At 47.3% G+C, this 13422-nt stretch overlaps 1 protein-coding gene across 3 annotated transcripts in view; it reads right to left on the bottom strand.

Annotated features, from left to right (window-relative positions):
* Positions 1–13422, bottom strand: part of LOC137366357 (dnaJ homolog subfamily C member 27) — an 84264-nt gene that overhangs the window by 32282 nt on the left and 38560 nt on the right. For all 3 annotated transcript variants that reach the window (XM_068028258.1, XM_068028259.1, XM_068028260.1), the window contains exons 3-5: positions 8796–8865; positions 2258–2422; positions 1868–1990 (exon numbers count right to left, since the gene is read on the bottom strand). In XM_068028258.1, coding sequence (XP_067884359.1) covers positions 1868–1990; positions 2258–2422; positions 8796–8865 — 358 coding nt within the window. The remainder of the gene's footprint in view (positions 1–1867; positions 1991–2257; positions 2423–8795; positions 8866–13422) is intronic.

Genomic DNA, 13422 nt, shown 5'->3' with positions numbered 1-13422 from the left:
TGATCACAGCACTGCCCAGATACCCCACTTCCTGGGCTCACAGCACTGCCCAGATACCCCACTTCCAGGGATCACAGCACTGCCCAAATACCCCACTTCCGGGGATCACAGCACTGCCCAGATACCCCACTTCCGAGAATCACAGCACTGCCCAGATACCCCACTTCCAAGGATCATAGCACTGCCCAGATACCCCACTTCCTGGGATCACAGCATTGCCCAGATACCCCACTTCCTGGGATCACAGCACTGCCCAGATACCCAACTTCCTGCGATCACAGCACTGCCCAGATACCCCACTTCCGAGGATCACAGCACTGCCCAGATACCCCACTTCCGAGGATCATTGCACTGCCCAGATACCCCACTTTCTGGGATCACAGCACTGCCCAGATTCCCCACTTTCTGGGATCACAGCAATGCCCAGATACCCCACTTCCTGGGATCACAGCACTGCCCAGATACCCCACTTCCGTGGATCCTTGCACTGCCCAGATACCCCACTTCCTGGGATCACAGCACTGCCCAGATGCCCCACTTCCGAGAATCACTGCACTGCCCAGATACCCCACTTCCGAGGCTCACAGCACTGCCCAGATTCCCCACTTCCTGGGATCACAGCACTGCCCAGATACCCCACTTCCGAGGATCATTGAACTGCCCAGATACCCCACTTCCGAGTATCACAGCACTGCCCAGATACCCCACTTCCGAGGATCATTGCACTGCCCAAATACCCCACTTCCTGGGATCACAGCACTGCCCAGATGCCCCACTTCCTGGGATCACAGCACTGCCCAGATCCCCCACTTCCTGGGATCACAGCACTGCCCAGATACCCCAGTTCCAATGGTCACAGCACTGCCCAGATTCCCCACTTCCGAGGATCACAGCACTGCCCAGATACCCCACTACCGAGGGTCACAGCACTGCCCAGATACCCCACTTCCAAAGGTCACAGCACTGCCCAGATACCCCACTTCCAAAGGTCACAGCACTGCCCAGTTACCCCACTTCCGAGGGTCACAGCACTGCCCAGTTAACCCACTTCCGAGGATCACAGCACTGCCCAGATACCCCACTTCCAAAGGTCACAGCACTGCCCAGCTACCCCACTTCCAAAGGTCACAGCACTGCCCAGATACCCCACTTCCGAGGGTCACAGCACTGCCCAGATACCCCACTTCCAAAGGTCACAGCACTGCCCAGATACCCCACTTCCAAAGGTCACAGCACTGCCCAGATACCCCACTTCCGAGGGTCACAGCACTGCCCAGTTAACCCACTTCCAAGGATCACAGCACTGCCCAGATACCCCACTTCCGAGGGTCACAGCACTGCCCAGATACCCCCTTCCGAGGGTCACAGCACTGCCCAAATACCCCACTTCCGAGGATCACAGCACTGCCCAAATACCCCACTTCCGAGGATCACAGCACTGCCCAAATCCCCCACTTCCGAGGATCACAGCACTGCCCAAATCCCCCACTTCCGAGGGTCACAGCACTGCCCGGACACTCCATTCCCAGGGATCACGGCATGGAGCTGCCAAGGATGACAATGCTGCCCAAAACCCTGCTCCTGGGAATCACAGCGTGACGCTCCCATGGGTCACAGTGCTGCCCAGACACCCCGCTCCTGGGAATCATAGACAGGGGGAGGGGAGCAAGGGGACATGCTTATATGGGAATGGGATTCTGTATTATGCCCAAAGTAGGGAATGTGAATGCCCTCTGATCACAGACACATGAATAGGCCACCCACAATCTGTGGCTCCCTGCTCCCAAATGCTCCTCAGCCTCAGATACCTCTCCAACTTTCCTCTAGTCACTGGCACTGTGGGAACAACTCCACCCTACGTGGGTACCTGGAACATCTCGTTGATGCCCTCTCCAGACTGCGCTGACGTTTCGAAGTAGTGGAAGCCCCGGCTCTCTGCCCAGAGCCGCCCCTCGCTCTCATCGACCACACGCCGTTTCCCACAGTCAACCTACGGCAAGAAAAATCACACAACATAAGAACAGGAAAATGATGCCCATTCCACACACATTAGGCAGAGGCTTTCATTTCTTCGATTCCTTTCGTGCTGAAATGGGAAGGTGAGCACCAGAGAAAGCAATATTTTTCATTCCAAGCACCCCATGTCCCAAACACTCCCAGGACAGGTACAGCATGGGTTAGATACAGAGTAAAGCTCCCTCTGCACTGTCCAAAGTCTGAATAGAGAGCGAAACCAGCTGGCTCAATGACTTGTTACCTTGTTAGCGCAGACAATGAACACAATGTTTTCCATATTCCCATGAGGCCCCAGTTCTTGCTTCATCTCAGCGAGCCAAGTGTCCAGCGCATCGAAGGAGTCCTTCTGTCCGACATCATAGGCAAGGATCACCCCTTGAGTGTCTTTGTAAAACTCATTGCGCACCTGTTACGAACAAAACCATGACTAAAAATCAAGCAATTTAAACCAAGCAGTGCTACTAACATTAGCAGTGGAAATGGGGGTCCCGATAGATGAGTGAGTGTTATCTTTTGCAGTCCAGAATGGGAGTATTTGGGAGCACAAAGCAGGGAGGGAGGGGGCAGGGGAGATAGAGATAGAGACTTGCATTTATATAGCCATTTTCATGACCAGACGTCTCAAAGTGCTTTACAACCAATGAAGTACTTTTTGAAGTGTAATCACTATTGTAATGCAGGGAACATGGCAACCAGTATGCACACAGCAAACTCTCACAAACAGCAATGTGATAGTGACCAGATAATCTGTTTTTATGATGTTGATTGAGGGATAAATATTGGCCAGGGTACTGGGGCTAACTTCCCTGCTCTTCTTCAAAATAGCACCATGGGATCTTTTACAAGCACCTGAACAGCAGATGGGGCCTCGGTTTAATATCTGATCTGAAAGGCGGCACCTCTAACAGAGCAGCACTCCCTCAGTACTGCACTGGAGTGCCAGCCTTGATTTTTGTGTTTAAGCCCTGCAGTGGGACTTGAACCAAGAACCTTGTGACTCAGAGTTGAGAATGCTACCAACTGAGCCATAGCTGGACACAAAATAACAGGCCTTCCAACTAATGGCTCATTACCACCAGTTGTAAGGAAGATGAGCGCTATTCCGCAAAGATAGGTTACATCTGAATGGGGTAGCAGCTAATAAACTGGAAGAATCGATACATTGAATAATAGAAAATTTACGGCACAGAAGGAGGCCATTCAGCCCATCGTGTCTGCACCGGCCGAAAAAACTACCCGCCCAATCTAATCCCACCTTACAGCACCTGGTCCATAGCCTTGCAGGTTACAGCACTTCAGGTGCATGTCCAGGTACCTTTTAAATGAGTTGAGGGTTTCTGCCTCCACCACCAATCCTGGCAGTGAATTCCAGACACCCACCACCCTCTGGGTGAAAAGGTTTTTCCTCATGTCCCCTTTAATCCTTCTACCGTTCACCTTAAATCTGTGCCCCCTAGTAATTGACCTCTCCGCTAGGGGAAACAGGTCCTTCCTGTCTACTCTATTTAGGCCCTTCATAATTTTGTGCACCTCAATCAAGTCACCCCTCAGCCTCCTCTGTTCTAAGGAAAACAACTCTAGCCGATTCAATCTTTCATCACAGCTGCAATTTTCAAGCCCTGGCAACATTCTTGTGAATCTCCTCTGTACTCTCTCCATAGCAACCATGTCCTTCTTGTAATGTGGTGACCAGAACTGTATGCAATACTCCAGCATTTTATACAGTTCCAGCATTACATCTCTACTTTTGTATTCTATACCTCAGCCAATAAAGGGAAACATTCCATAGGCCTTCTTCACTATTCTGTCTACCTGTCCTGCCACCTTCAGACACTTGTGGACATGCACTCCAAGGTCTCTCACTGCTTCTACCCCTCTCAATATCCTTTCGTTTATTGTGTATTCCCTCACTTTGTTTGCCCTCCCCAAGTGCATTATGAAGAAATGAAGTCAGGTAAACCAGGAAGGAAGGGACAACAAGTTGGCAGGAAAAATGGTAACTGAACAATGGGCTACCTTCAAAGAAGAGATAGTTCAGACACAGACAAGGTATATTCCCATGAAGGAAAGATGGGGCAAACAAATCCAGAGCTGCCTGGATGGCAAAAGAGATACATATTAAGATGAAGAAGAAAAAGTGTGCTTATGACAGATGTCAGGTGGATAATACAATGGAGAACCAGGCTGAATATAGAAGGTTCAGAGGGAAGTGAAAAAGCAAATAAGAGAAGCAGAGAGGAAGTATGAAAACAGACTGGTAGCTAACATAAAAGGAAATCCCAAAGTCTTCTATGGGCAAATTAGTAGTATAAAAGGTGGCAAAAGTTGGAGTAGAGCCAATTAGGGACCAAAAAGGAGATTTACACATGGAGGTAGGGGAAATAGCTGAGGTATTAAACGAATACTTTACATCTGTCTTTACCAAGGAAGAAGATGCTACCCAGGCCACTGTGAAAGAAGAGGTAATTAATACATTAGAAGGATTTTTTAGAATTAGAACATTACAGCGCAGTACAGGCCCTTCGGCCCTTGATGTTGCGCCGACCCGTGAAACCATCTGACCTACACTATTCCATTTTCATCCATATGTCTATCCAATGACCACTTAAATGCCCTTAAAGTTGTCGAGTCTACTACTGTTGCAGGCAGGGCGTTCCACGCCCCTACTACTCTCTGAGTAAAGAAACTACCTCTAACATCTGTCCTATATCTATCACCCCTCAACTTAAAGCTATGTCCCCTTGTGTTTGCCATCACCATCCGAGGAAAGAGACTCTCACTATCCACCCTATCTAACCCTCTGATTATCTTATATGTCTCTATTAAGTCACCTCTCCTCCTCCTTCTCTCCAACGAAAACAACCTCAAGTCCCTCAGCCTTTCCTCGTAAGACCTGCCCTCCATACCAGGCAACATCCTAGTAAATCTCCTCTGCACCCTTTCCAAAGCTTCCACATCCTTCCTATAATGCGGTGACCAGAACTGCACGCAATACTCCAGGTGCGGTCTCACCAGAGTTTTGTACAGCTGCATCATGACCTCGTGGCTCCGAAACTCGATCCCCCTACTAATAAAAGCTAACACATCATATGCCTTCTTAACAGCCCTATTAACCTGGGTAGCAACTTTCAGGGATTTATGTACCTGGACACCAAGATATCTCTGTTCATCTACACTACCAAGAATCTTCCCATTAGCCCAGTACTCTGCATTCCTGTTACTCCTTCCAAAGTGAATCACCTCACACTTTTCCGCATTAAACTCCATTTGCCATCTCTCAGCCCAGCTCTGCAGCCTATCTATGTCCCTCTGTACCCTACAACATCCTTCGGCACTATCCACAACTCCCCCGACCTTAGTGTCATCCGCAAATTTACTAACCCACCCTTCTACACCCTCTTCCAGGTCATTTATAAAAATGACAAACAGCAGTGGACCCAAAACAGATCCTTGCGGTACACCACTAGTAACTAAACTCCAGGATGAACATTTGCCATCAACCACCACCCTCTGTCTTCTTTCAGCTAGCCAATTTCTGATCCAAAGCTCTAAATCACCTTCAACCCCATACTTCCGTATTTTCTGCAATAGCCTACCGTGGGGAACCTTATCAAACGCCTTACTGAAATCCATATACACCACATCCACTGCTTTACCCCCATCCACCTGTTTGGTCACCTTCTCGAAAAACTCAATAATGTTTGTGAGGCACGACCTACCCTTCACAAAACCGTGCTGACTATCGCTAATGAACTTATTCTTTTCAAGATGATTATAAATCCTGTCTCTTATAACCTTTTCCAACATTTTACCCACAATCGAAGTAAGGCTCACAGGTCTATAATTACCAGGGCTGTCTCTACTCCCCTTCTTGAACAAGGGGACAACATTTGCTATCCTCCAGTCTTCCGGCACTATTCCTGTCGACAATGACGACATAAAGATCAAGGACAAAGGCTCTGCAATCTCCTCCCTAGCTTCCCAGAGAATCCTAGGATAAATCCCATCTGGCCCAGGGGACTTATCTATTTTCACACTTTCCAAAATTGCTAACACCTCTTCCTTGTGAACCTCAATCCCATCTAGCCTAGTAGTCTGAATCTCAGTATTCTCCTCGACAACATTTTCTTTCTCTACTGTAAATACTGACGAAAAATATTCATTTAACGCTTCCCCTATCTCCTCTGATTCCACACACAACTTCCCACTACTATCCTTGATTGGCCCTAATCTAACTCTAGTCATTCTTTTATTCCTGATATACCTATAGAAAGCCTTAAGGTTTTCCCTGATCCTATCCGCCAATGACTTCTCGTGTCCTCTCCTTGCTCTTCTTAGCTCTCCCTTTAGATCCTTCCTGGCTAGCTTGTAACTCTCAAGCGCCCTAACTGAGCCTTCACGTCTCATCCTAACATAAGCCTTCTTCTTCCTCTTGACAAGCGCTTCAACTTCTTTAGTAAGCCACGGCTCCCTCGCTCGACAACTTCCTCCCTGCCTGATAGGTACATACTTATCAAGGACACGCAGTAGCTGCTCCTTGAATAAGCTCCACATTTCGATTGTTCCCATCCCCTGCAGTTTCCTTCCCCATCCTACGCATCCCAAATCTTGCCTAATCGCATCATAATTTCCTTTCCCCCAGCTATAATTCTTGCCCTGCGGTATATACCTGTCCCTGCCCATCGCTAAGGTAAACCTAACCGAATTGTGATCACTATCACCAAAGTGCTCACCTACATCTAAATCTAACACCTGGCCGGGTTCATTACCCAGTACCAAATCCAATGTGGCATCGCCCCTGGTTGGCCTGTCTACATACTGTGTCAGAAAACCCTCCTGCACACACTGGACAAAAACTGACCCATCTAAAGTACTCGAACTATAGTATTTCCAGTCAATATTTGGAAAGTTAAAGTCCCCCATAACAACTACCCTGTTACTCTCGCCCCTGTCGAGAATCATCTTCGCTATCCTTTCCTCTACATCTCTGGAACTATTTGGAGGTCTATAGAAGACTCCCAACAGGGTGACCTCTCCTCTCCTGTTTCTAACCTCGGCCCATACTACCTCAGTAGACGAGTCCTCAAACGTCCTTTCTGTCGCTGTAATACTCTCCTTGATTAACAATGCCACACCCCCCCCTCTTTTACCATCTTCTCTGTTCTTACTGAAACATCTAAATCCCGGAACCTGCAAAATCCATTCCTGCCCCTGCTCTACCCATGTCTCCGAAATGGCCACTACATCGAGATCCCAGGTACCAACCCATGCTGCAAGCTCACCCACCTTATTCCGGATGCTCCTGGCGTTGAAGTAGACACACTTTAAACCAAATTCTTGCTTGCCAGTGCCCTCTTGCGTCCTTGTAATTGATAAGGAGGACTTGCAGGTTGTTAGGTAAATTGGCCATTGTAAATTGCCCCTAGTGTAGGTAGGTGGTAGGAGAATGGTGGGGATGTGCATAAGTCATTGAAGATGGCAGGATAGGTTGAGAGAGTGGTTCATAAAACATACAGTATCCTGGGCTTTATTAATTGGGTCATAAGAGTACAAGAACAAAGAGGTTATGGTGAACTTATATAAGCACTAGTTTGGCCTCAGCTGGAGTATTGTGTCCAGTTCTAAGCGCCACACTTTAAGAAAGATGTGAGGGCATTGGATAGAATGTAGAAAGGATTCACAAGAATGGTTCCAGGGATGAGTAACTTCAATTGTTAAGACAGATTGGAGAAGTTGGGACTGTTTTCCTTGGAGAAGAGACGGCTGAAAGGAGATTTGATAAAGATATACAAAATCATGAGTGGTCTGGATAGAGTAGATAAAGAGAAACTGTTTCCACTTGTGAAAGGGTTGAGAACAAGAGGGCACAGATTTAAAGTAATTGGCAAAAGAAACAAAAGCAACATGAGGAAAAACTTTTTCATGCAGTGAGTGGTTAAGGTCTGGAATGCACTGCCTGAGAGCTTGGTGCAGCCAGGTTCAATCGAGGCATTCTAAAGGGAATTAGACAGTTATCTGAAAAGGAAGAATGTGCAGGGTTTCGGGAGAAGGCGGGGGAATGGCACTAAGTGTACTGCTTGTTGAGCGAGCTGGTGCAAATACGATAGTAATAGTTCTGCAACTCTGTGATTCTGTGATGGGAATAAACAGAAGACTTGAAAAATTGGGGTTGTTTTGATTAGAAGGCAGATAAAAGGATAATTTGACAGAGATGTTTAAAATTATGAAGGGATAAGATAAAGGAGACAGAACGATTCCAGTCTTGAACTGGGATGATAGATACAAGATTAAATAAGACAGAAAGCAGGATAAGCTTTGTAAAAAAAATGATAATTATGAGGCTTTGGAACTTACTCCCACAGTTAGTGATTGAAGCAGAGATCAGGTCAATATTTAAGCACAGGTTAGAGAGGCAGTTGATGGAATGGGAGATAAAGGGATAAGATGGGTACACAGGATTAGGATACTGCTCGTGTGGAGGATAACCACCAACAAGGACTTGCTAGGCTGAACAGCCAGCTCTGATAAAATATCTGTGTAATTTTAATGTCAAAGATCCCATGACACTATTTGAAAAGCAGGAGAGTTCTCCTGGTGACCATAATTATCCCTCAACCAACAGCTAAAACAGATGAACCGGTCATCTCATTGCAAGCTATGGGACCTTGCTGTGTGCAAACCGGCTCGTGCATTTGCCTACACAATAGTGACTATACTTCGGTCACCCCTGGAGGTGAAAGCAGCCATACAAATGCACAATCTTTATCTATCTTACCTACCTCATAGAAGAAAGGATGACCTGCCATATCAAAGATGTTAACTTTAATCTCTCGATCTCTCACCTGTACCCTGAGGGGGCAAAAAACAAAAATGAAACCATCTGGTGAACAGCTTTGCATTACTGGTGCTCAATTACACTTCTGTCCTGCAACATTTATCCAAACTACATCTCCAGCCTACACTTTCCCAAGGCTCCAGAACCTCTCCTGGACTAGGAGCACTTTCCCAGGGCCCCGTTGTTCCAGAACCTCTCCTGAACTGGAGCACACTTTCCTCAGGTCCTGTGGGACTGAAACTCTCCTTGAACGAACGCACTTTCCCAGGGCCCCATGGGACTGGAACCTCCCCTAGGCTGGGAACACATTATCCCAGGGGCCTGCAGTCCCATTTTGTAATTCCCCTTGCTTTCAGTGGATCCACTCTTGGATATTGACGATACCATGGAGTTATGATATTTTTCTACAAAAAACGGGGCTTCAGCCCAACTGCTAAACCACTGTCGACACCTAATTAGACTGAATATTCAAGGCCTCTTCATACTGCAGTCCATGTTTTACTATGATTCCTTGTAGGTTACAAGTACACTGCTGCCCTTTAATTGTCTCTGGATAGCATCACCAAGCTTGTATGGGAAGCAGGAAACGAGAGACTTCAGCACTCGCCACAAGCTCCATTCTTTTTCCAGTGATCCTATCCTGTCCCTCCAATCTTGTAAACTAAACCAGACTGTTCACAAGCTTGGCATCCTATCCCAACACCATGCTGAGTTTCCAGCCCAATATCCACCCATCACAAAGACCACCTCCAGAACACTATGTACACCTGCTCCTACCTCAACCCCTGAAACACTCATGTCCATTAACTTCAGACTCGACTCTTCCAATACTCCCTTGGCCAGCTTCCCATGCTATACCCTTCGAAAAACTTCAGCTCATCCAAAATACATATCCCATCCCACACTACATCCCGCTCACCCAACAGCCCTGTGCTCACAGACCTGCACTGCCTCCCCTTCATCCAACACATGAAATTTTACATCATCATGTTCCTCATCTCCATGGCCTTGCCCTTCCGTGATTCTGGCCTTTTCGTGCATTCTAGCCCCCTTCTCTTCCTCAACCATGCTAACAGACCTTGGAACTCCCTCCCTAAATCTCTCCACCTCTCCCCACCCATCTCCGGCCCTAAAAAAATCTCTTCAGTTCCTGGTACCGTACCTCAGGAAGGAAGGGTGCAGCACAGATTCACCGGAATGATACCGGGACTTAAAATGTTACACAAACTAGGCTTCTGTTCCCTAGAATATAGAAGGATGAGGGCAAATCTGATGAGTTAAAATGACGAAGTATTTCTGTTGCTGGGGAAATCCAGGAAAAGGGGATACAATATTAAAATTAGAGTTAGGCTATTCAAGGGTAACGTCAGCAAGCACATCTACTCGCAAATGGTAGTTGAAATTTGGAACTCTCTCCCCCAAAAGGCTCTGGACACTGGACTCGGTGTGTTGCTGCAGTGCATCTTGCATTAGGTTCACCACCAATGCACGGTGGCAGCAGTGTGAAGGGAGTAAATGTTGAAGGTGGTGAATGGGATGCCAATCAAACTTTGTCCTGGATGGTGTCGAACCTCTTGAGTGTTGTTGGAACTCCACCCATCTAGGCAAGTGGAGAGTATTCCATCACACTCCTGACTGTGCCTTGTAGATAGTGGACAGGCTTTGGGGAGTCAGGAGGGGAGTTACTTGCCACAGAATTCTTAGCCTCTGACCTGCTCTTGTAGCCACAGCATTTATGTGGCTGGTCCAGTTCAGTTTCTGATCAACGGTAACCCTAGGATGTTGATAGTGGGGGATTCAGCGTTGGTAATGCCATTGAATGTCAAAGGGAGATGGTTAGATTCTCTCTTGTTGGAGATGGTCATTGCCTGGCACTAGTGTGGCGAATGTTACTTGCCATTTATCAGCCCAAGCCTGCATGTTGTCCAGGTCTTGCAGCATCTCAGAGAGTCACAGAGTTATACAGCACAGAAACAGGCCCTTCAGTCCACCATGTCCGCGCCGGCCATCGAACCTATCTATTCTAATCCCATTTTCCAGCACTTGGCCCGTTGCTCTGTATGCTATGGCATTTCAAGTGCTCATCTAAATACTTCTTAAATGTTGTGAGGGTTCCTGCCTCTACCACCCCATCAGGCAGTGTGTTCCAGATTCCAACCACCCTCAGGCTGAAAATTTTTTTCCTCAAATCCCCTCTAAACCACCTGTCCCTTACCTTAAATCTATGCTCCCTGGTTATTGACACCTCCGCTAAGGGAAAAAATTTCTTCCTATCTACCCTATCTATGCCCCTCATAATTTTGTATAGCTCAATCAGGTCTCCCCTCAGCCTTCTCTGCTCTTAGGAAAACAACCCTAGCCTATCCAGTCTCTCTTCATAGCTGAAATGCTCCAGCCCAGGCAACATCCTGGTGAATCTCCTCTGCACCCTCTCCAGTGCAATCAGATCCTTCCTATAGTGTGGTGACCAGAACTGGACACAGTACTCCAGCTGTCGCCTAACTAGCCTTTCATACAGCTCCATCATAACCTCCCTGCTCTTATTTTCTGTGCTTGGACTATTAAAGGCAAGTATCCCATATGCTTTCCTAACCACTATCTACCTGTGCTGCTGCCTTCAATAACCTATGGACAAGTACACCAAGGTCCCACTGACCCTCTGTACTTCCTAGAGTCCTACCATCCACTGTATATCCCCTTGCCTTGTTAGTCCTCCCAAAATGCATCACCTCACACTTCTCAGGATTAAATTCCATTTGCCACTGCTCCGCCCATCTTACCAGTTCATCTATATCGTCCTGTAATCTAAGGCTTTCCTCCTCACTATTTACAACACCACCAATTTTCGTGTCATCTGCGAACTTACTGATCATACCTCCTATATTCACGTCTAAATCATTAATGTACACTACAAACAGCAAGGGTCCCAACACCGATCCCTGCGGTACACCACTGGTCACAGGCTTCCAATCGCAAATACAACCCTCGACCGTCAACCTCTGCCTCCAGCCACTAAGCTAATTTTGGATCCAATTTGCCAAATTGCCCTGGATCTCATGGGCTCTTACCTTCTTGACAGATATACCGCTTAGAATACTGTTTGGGGGGGGGGGGGTAAATGACCTCCCAGGGGAAAGCAGCAACGGCCAGGTTCGTGACACCAAGGATGGCTCTGCTGCATAGCAGGGGGAGGGAAAGGAGTGGAAGAGCTATAGTGATAGGGGATTCTATTGTGAGGGGTACAGATAGGCGTTTCTGTGGCCACAAACGTGACTCCAGGATGGTATGTTGCCTCCTTGGTGCTAGGGTCAAGGATGTCACGGAGTGGCTGCTGAACATTCTGAAGGGGGAGGGTGAGCAGCCAGAGGTCGTGGTACACATTGATACCAACGACATAGGTAGAAAAAGGGATGAGGTCCTGCAACAAAAATTTAGGGAGCTAGGTAGCAGATTAAAAAGCAGGACCTCTAAGGTTGTAATCTCTGGATTACTCCCGATGCCACATGCTAGTGATAATAGAAATAGGAGGATAGAGCAGATGAATGTGTGGCTGAGGAGATGGTGCAAGAGGGAGGGCTTTAGTTTCCGGGATCACTGGGTCTGTTTCTGGCAAAGGTGGGACCTGTACAAGTTGGACGGGTTGCACCTGAACCGGAATGGGACAAGCATCCTTGCTGGGAGATTTGCTAGTGCTGTTGGGGGGGGGTTTTAAACTAATTTGGCAAGGTGATGGGATACAGAGTGGAGGTAAAGTAGCGGGTAATATAGAACAGAAACTGAGTCTGCCTGGAAGGCAGAGCAAATATAGACCTGGTAAGGCACAAGGGAAAATGCAAGGTTGGATTGCATCTACATCAATGCAAGGAGTCTTACTCGTAAGGCAGACGAATTGAGGGTGTTGATTAGCACTTGGGATTTTGATGTGATTGCTATCACAGAGGCATGGTTGAGGGAGGGACAGGACTGGCAGCTCAATATTCCAGGGTATAGAATCTTCAGGCGCGACAGGGGAGGGGGTAAAAGAGGAGGTGGCAATGTCCTGTTGATCAAGGAGTCAATTACTGTAGTAAGGAGGGATGACATCTTAGAAAGTTCCTAAAATTAGGCCGCTTGAGTAGAACTTAAAAACAAAAAGGGGGCAATCACTTGGCTGGGTGTCTACTACAGGCCTCCAAACAGTCAGGAAGAGATAGAGGAGCAGATATGTAGGCAAATCTCTGAGAGGTGTGAAAATAATAGGGTAATAATTGTAGGGGATTTCAATTTCCCCAATATTAATTGGGATAGCCTGAGTGCAAAAGGCTTAAAAGGGGCAGAATTCTTAAAATGCATGCAGGAGAGCTTTTTGAGCCAGTATTTTTTTTTATTCATTCATGGGATGTGGGTGTCGCTGGCCAGGCCAGCATTTATTGCCCATCCCTAATTGCCCTTGAGAAGGTGGTGGTGAGCTGCCTTCTTGAACCGCTGCAGTCCATGTGGGGTCGGTACTGTTAGGAAGGGAGTTCCAGGATTTTGACCCAGCGACAGTGAAGGAACGGCAATGTAGTTCCAAGTCAGGATGGTGTGTGACT

This window comes from Heterodontus francisci, unplaced genomic scaffold, assembly GCF_036365525.1.
Source record: "Heterodontus francisci isolate sHetFra1 unplaced genomic scaffold, sHetFra1.hap1 HAP1_SCAFFOLD_377, whole genome shotgun sequence".
Lineage (NCBI taxonomy): Eukaryota > Metazoa > Chordata > Chondrichthyes > Heterodontiformes > Heterodontidae > Heterodontus > Heterodontus francisci.
Note: the sequence above shows the minus strand (reverse complement) of the source record. Positions and strands in the feature narration are given on the sequence as shown.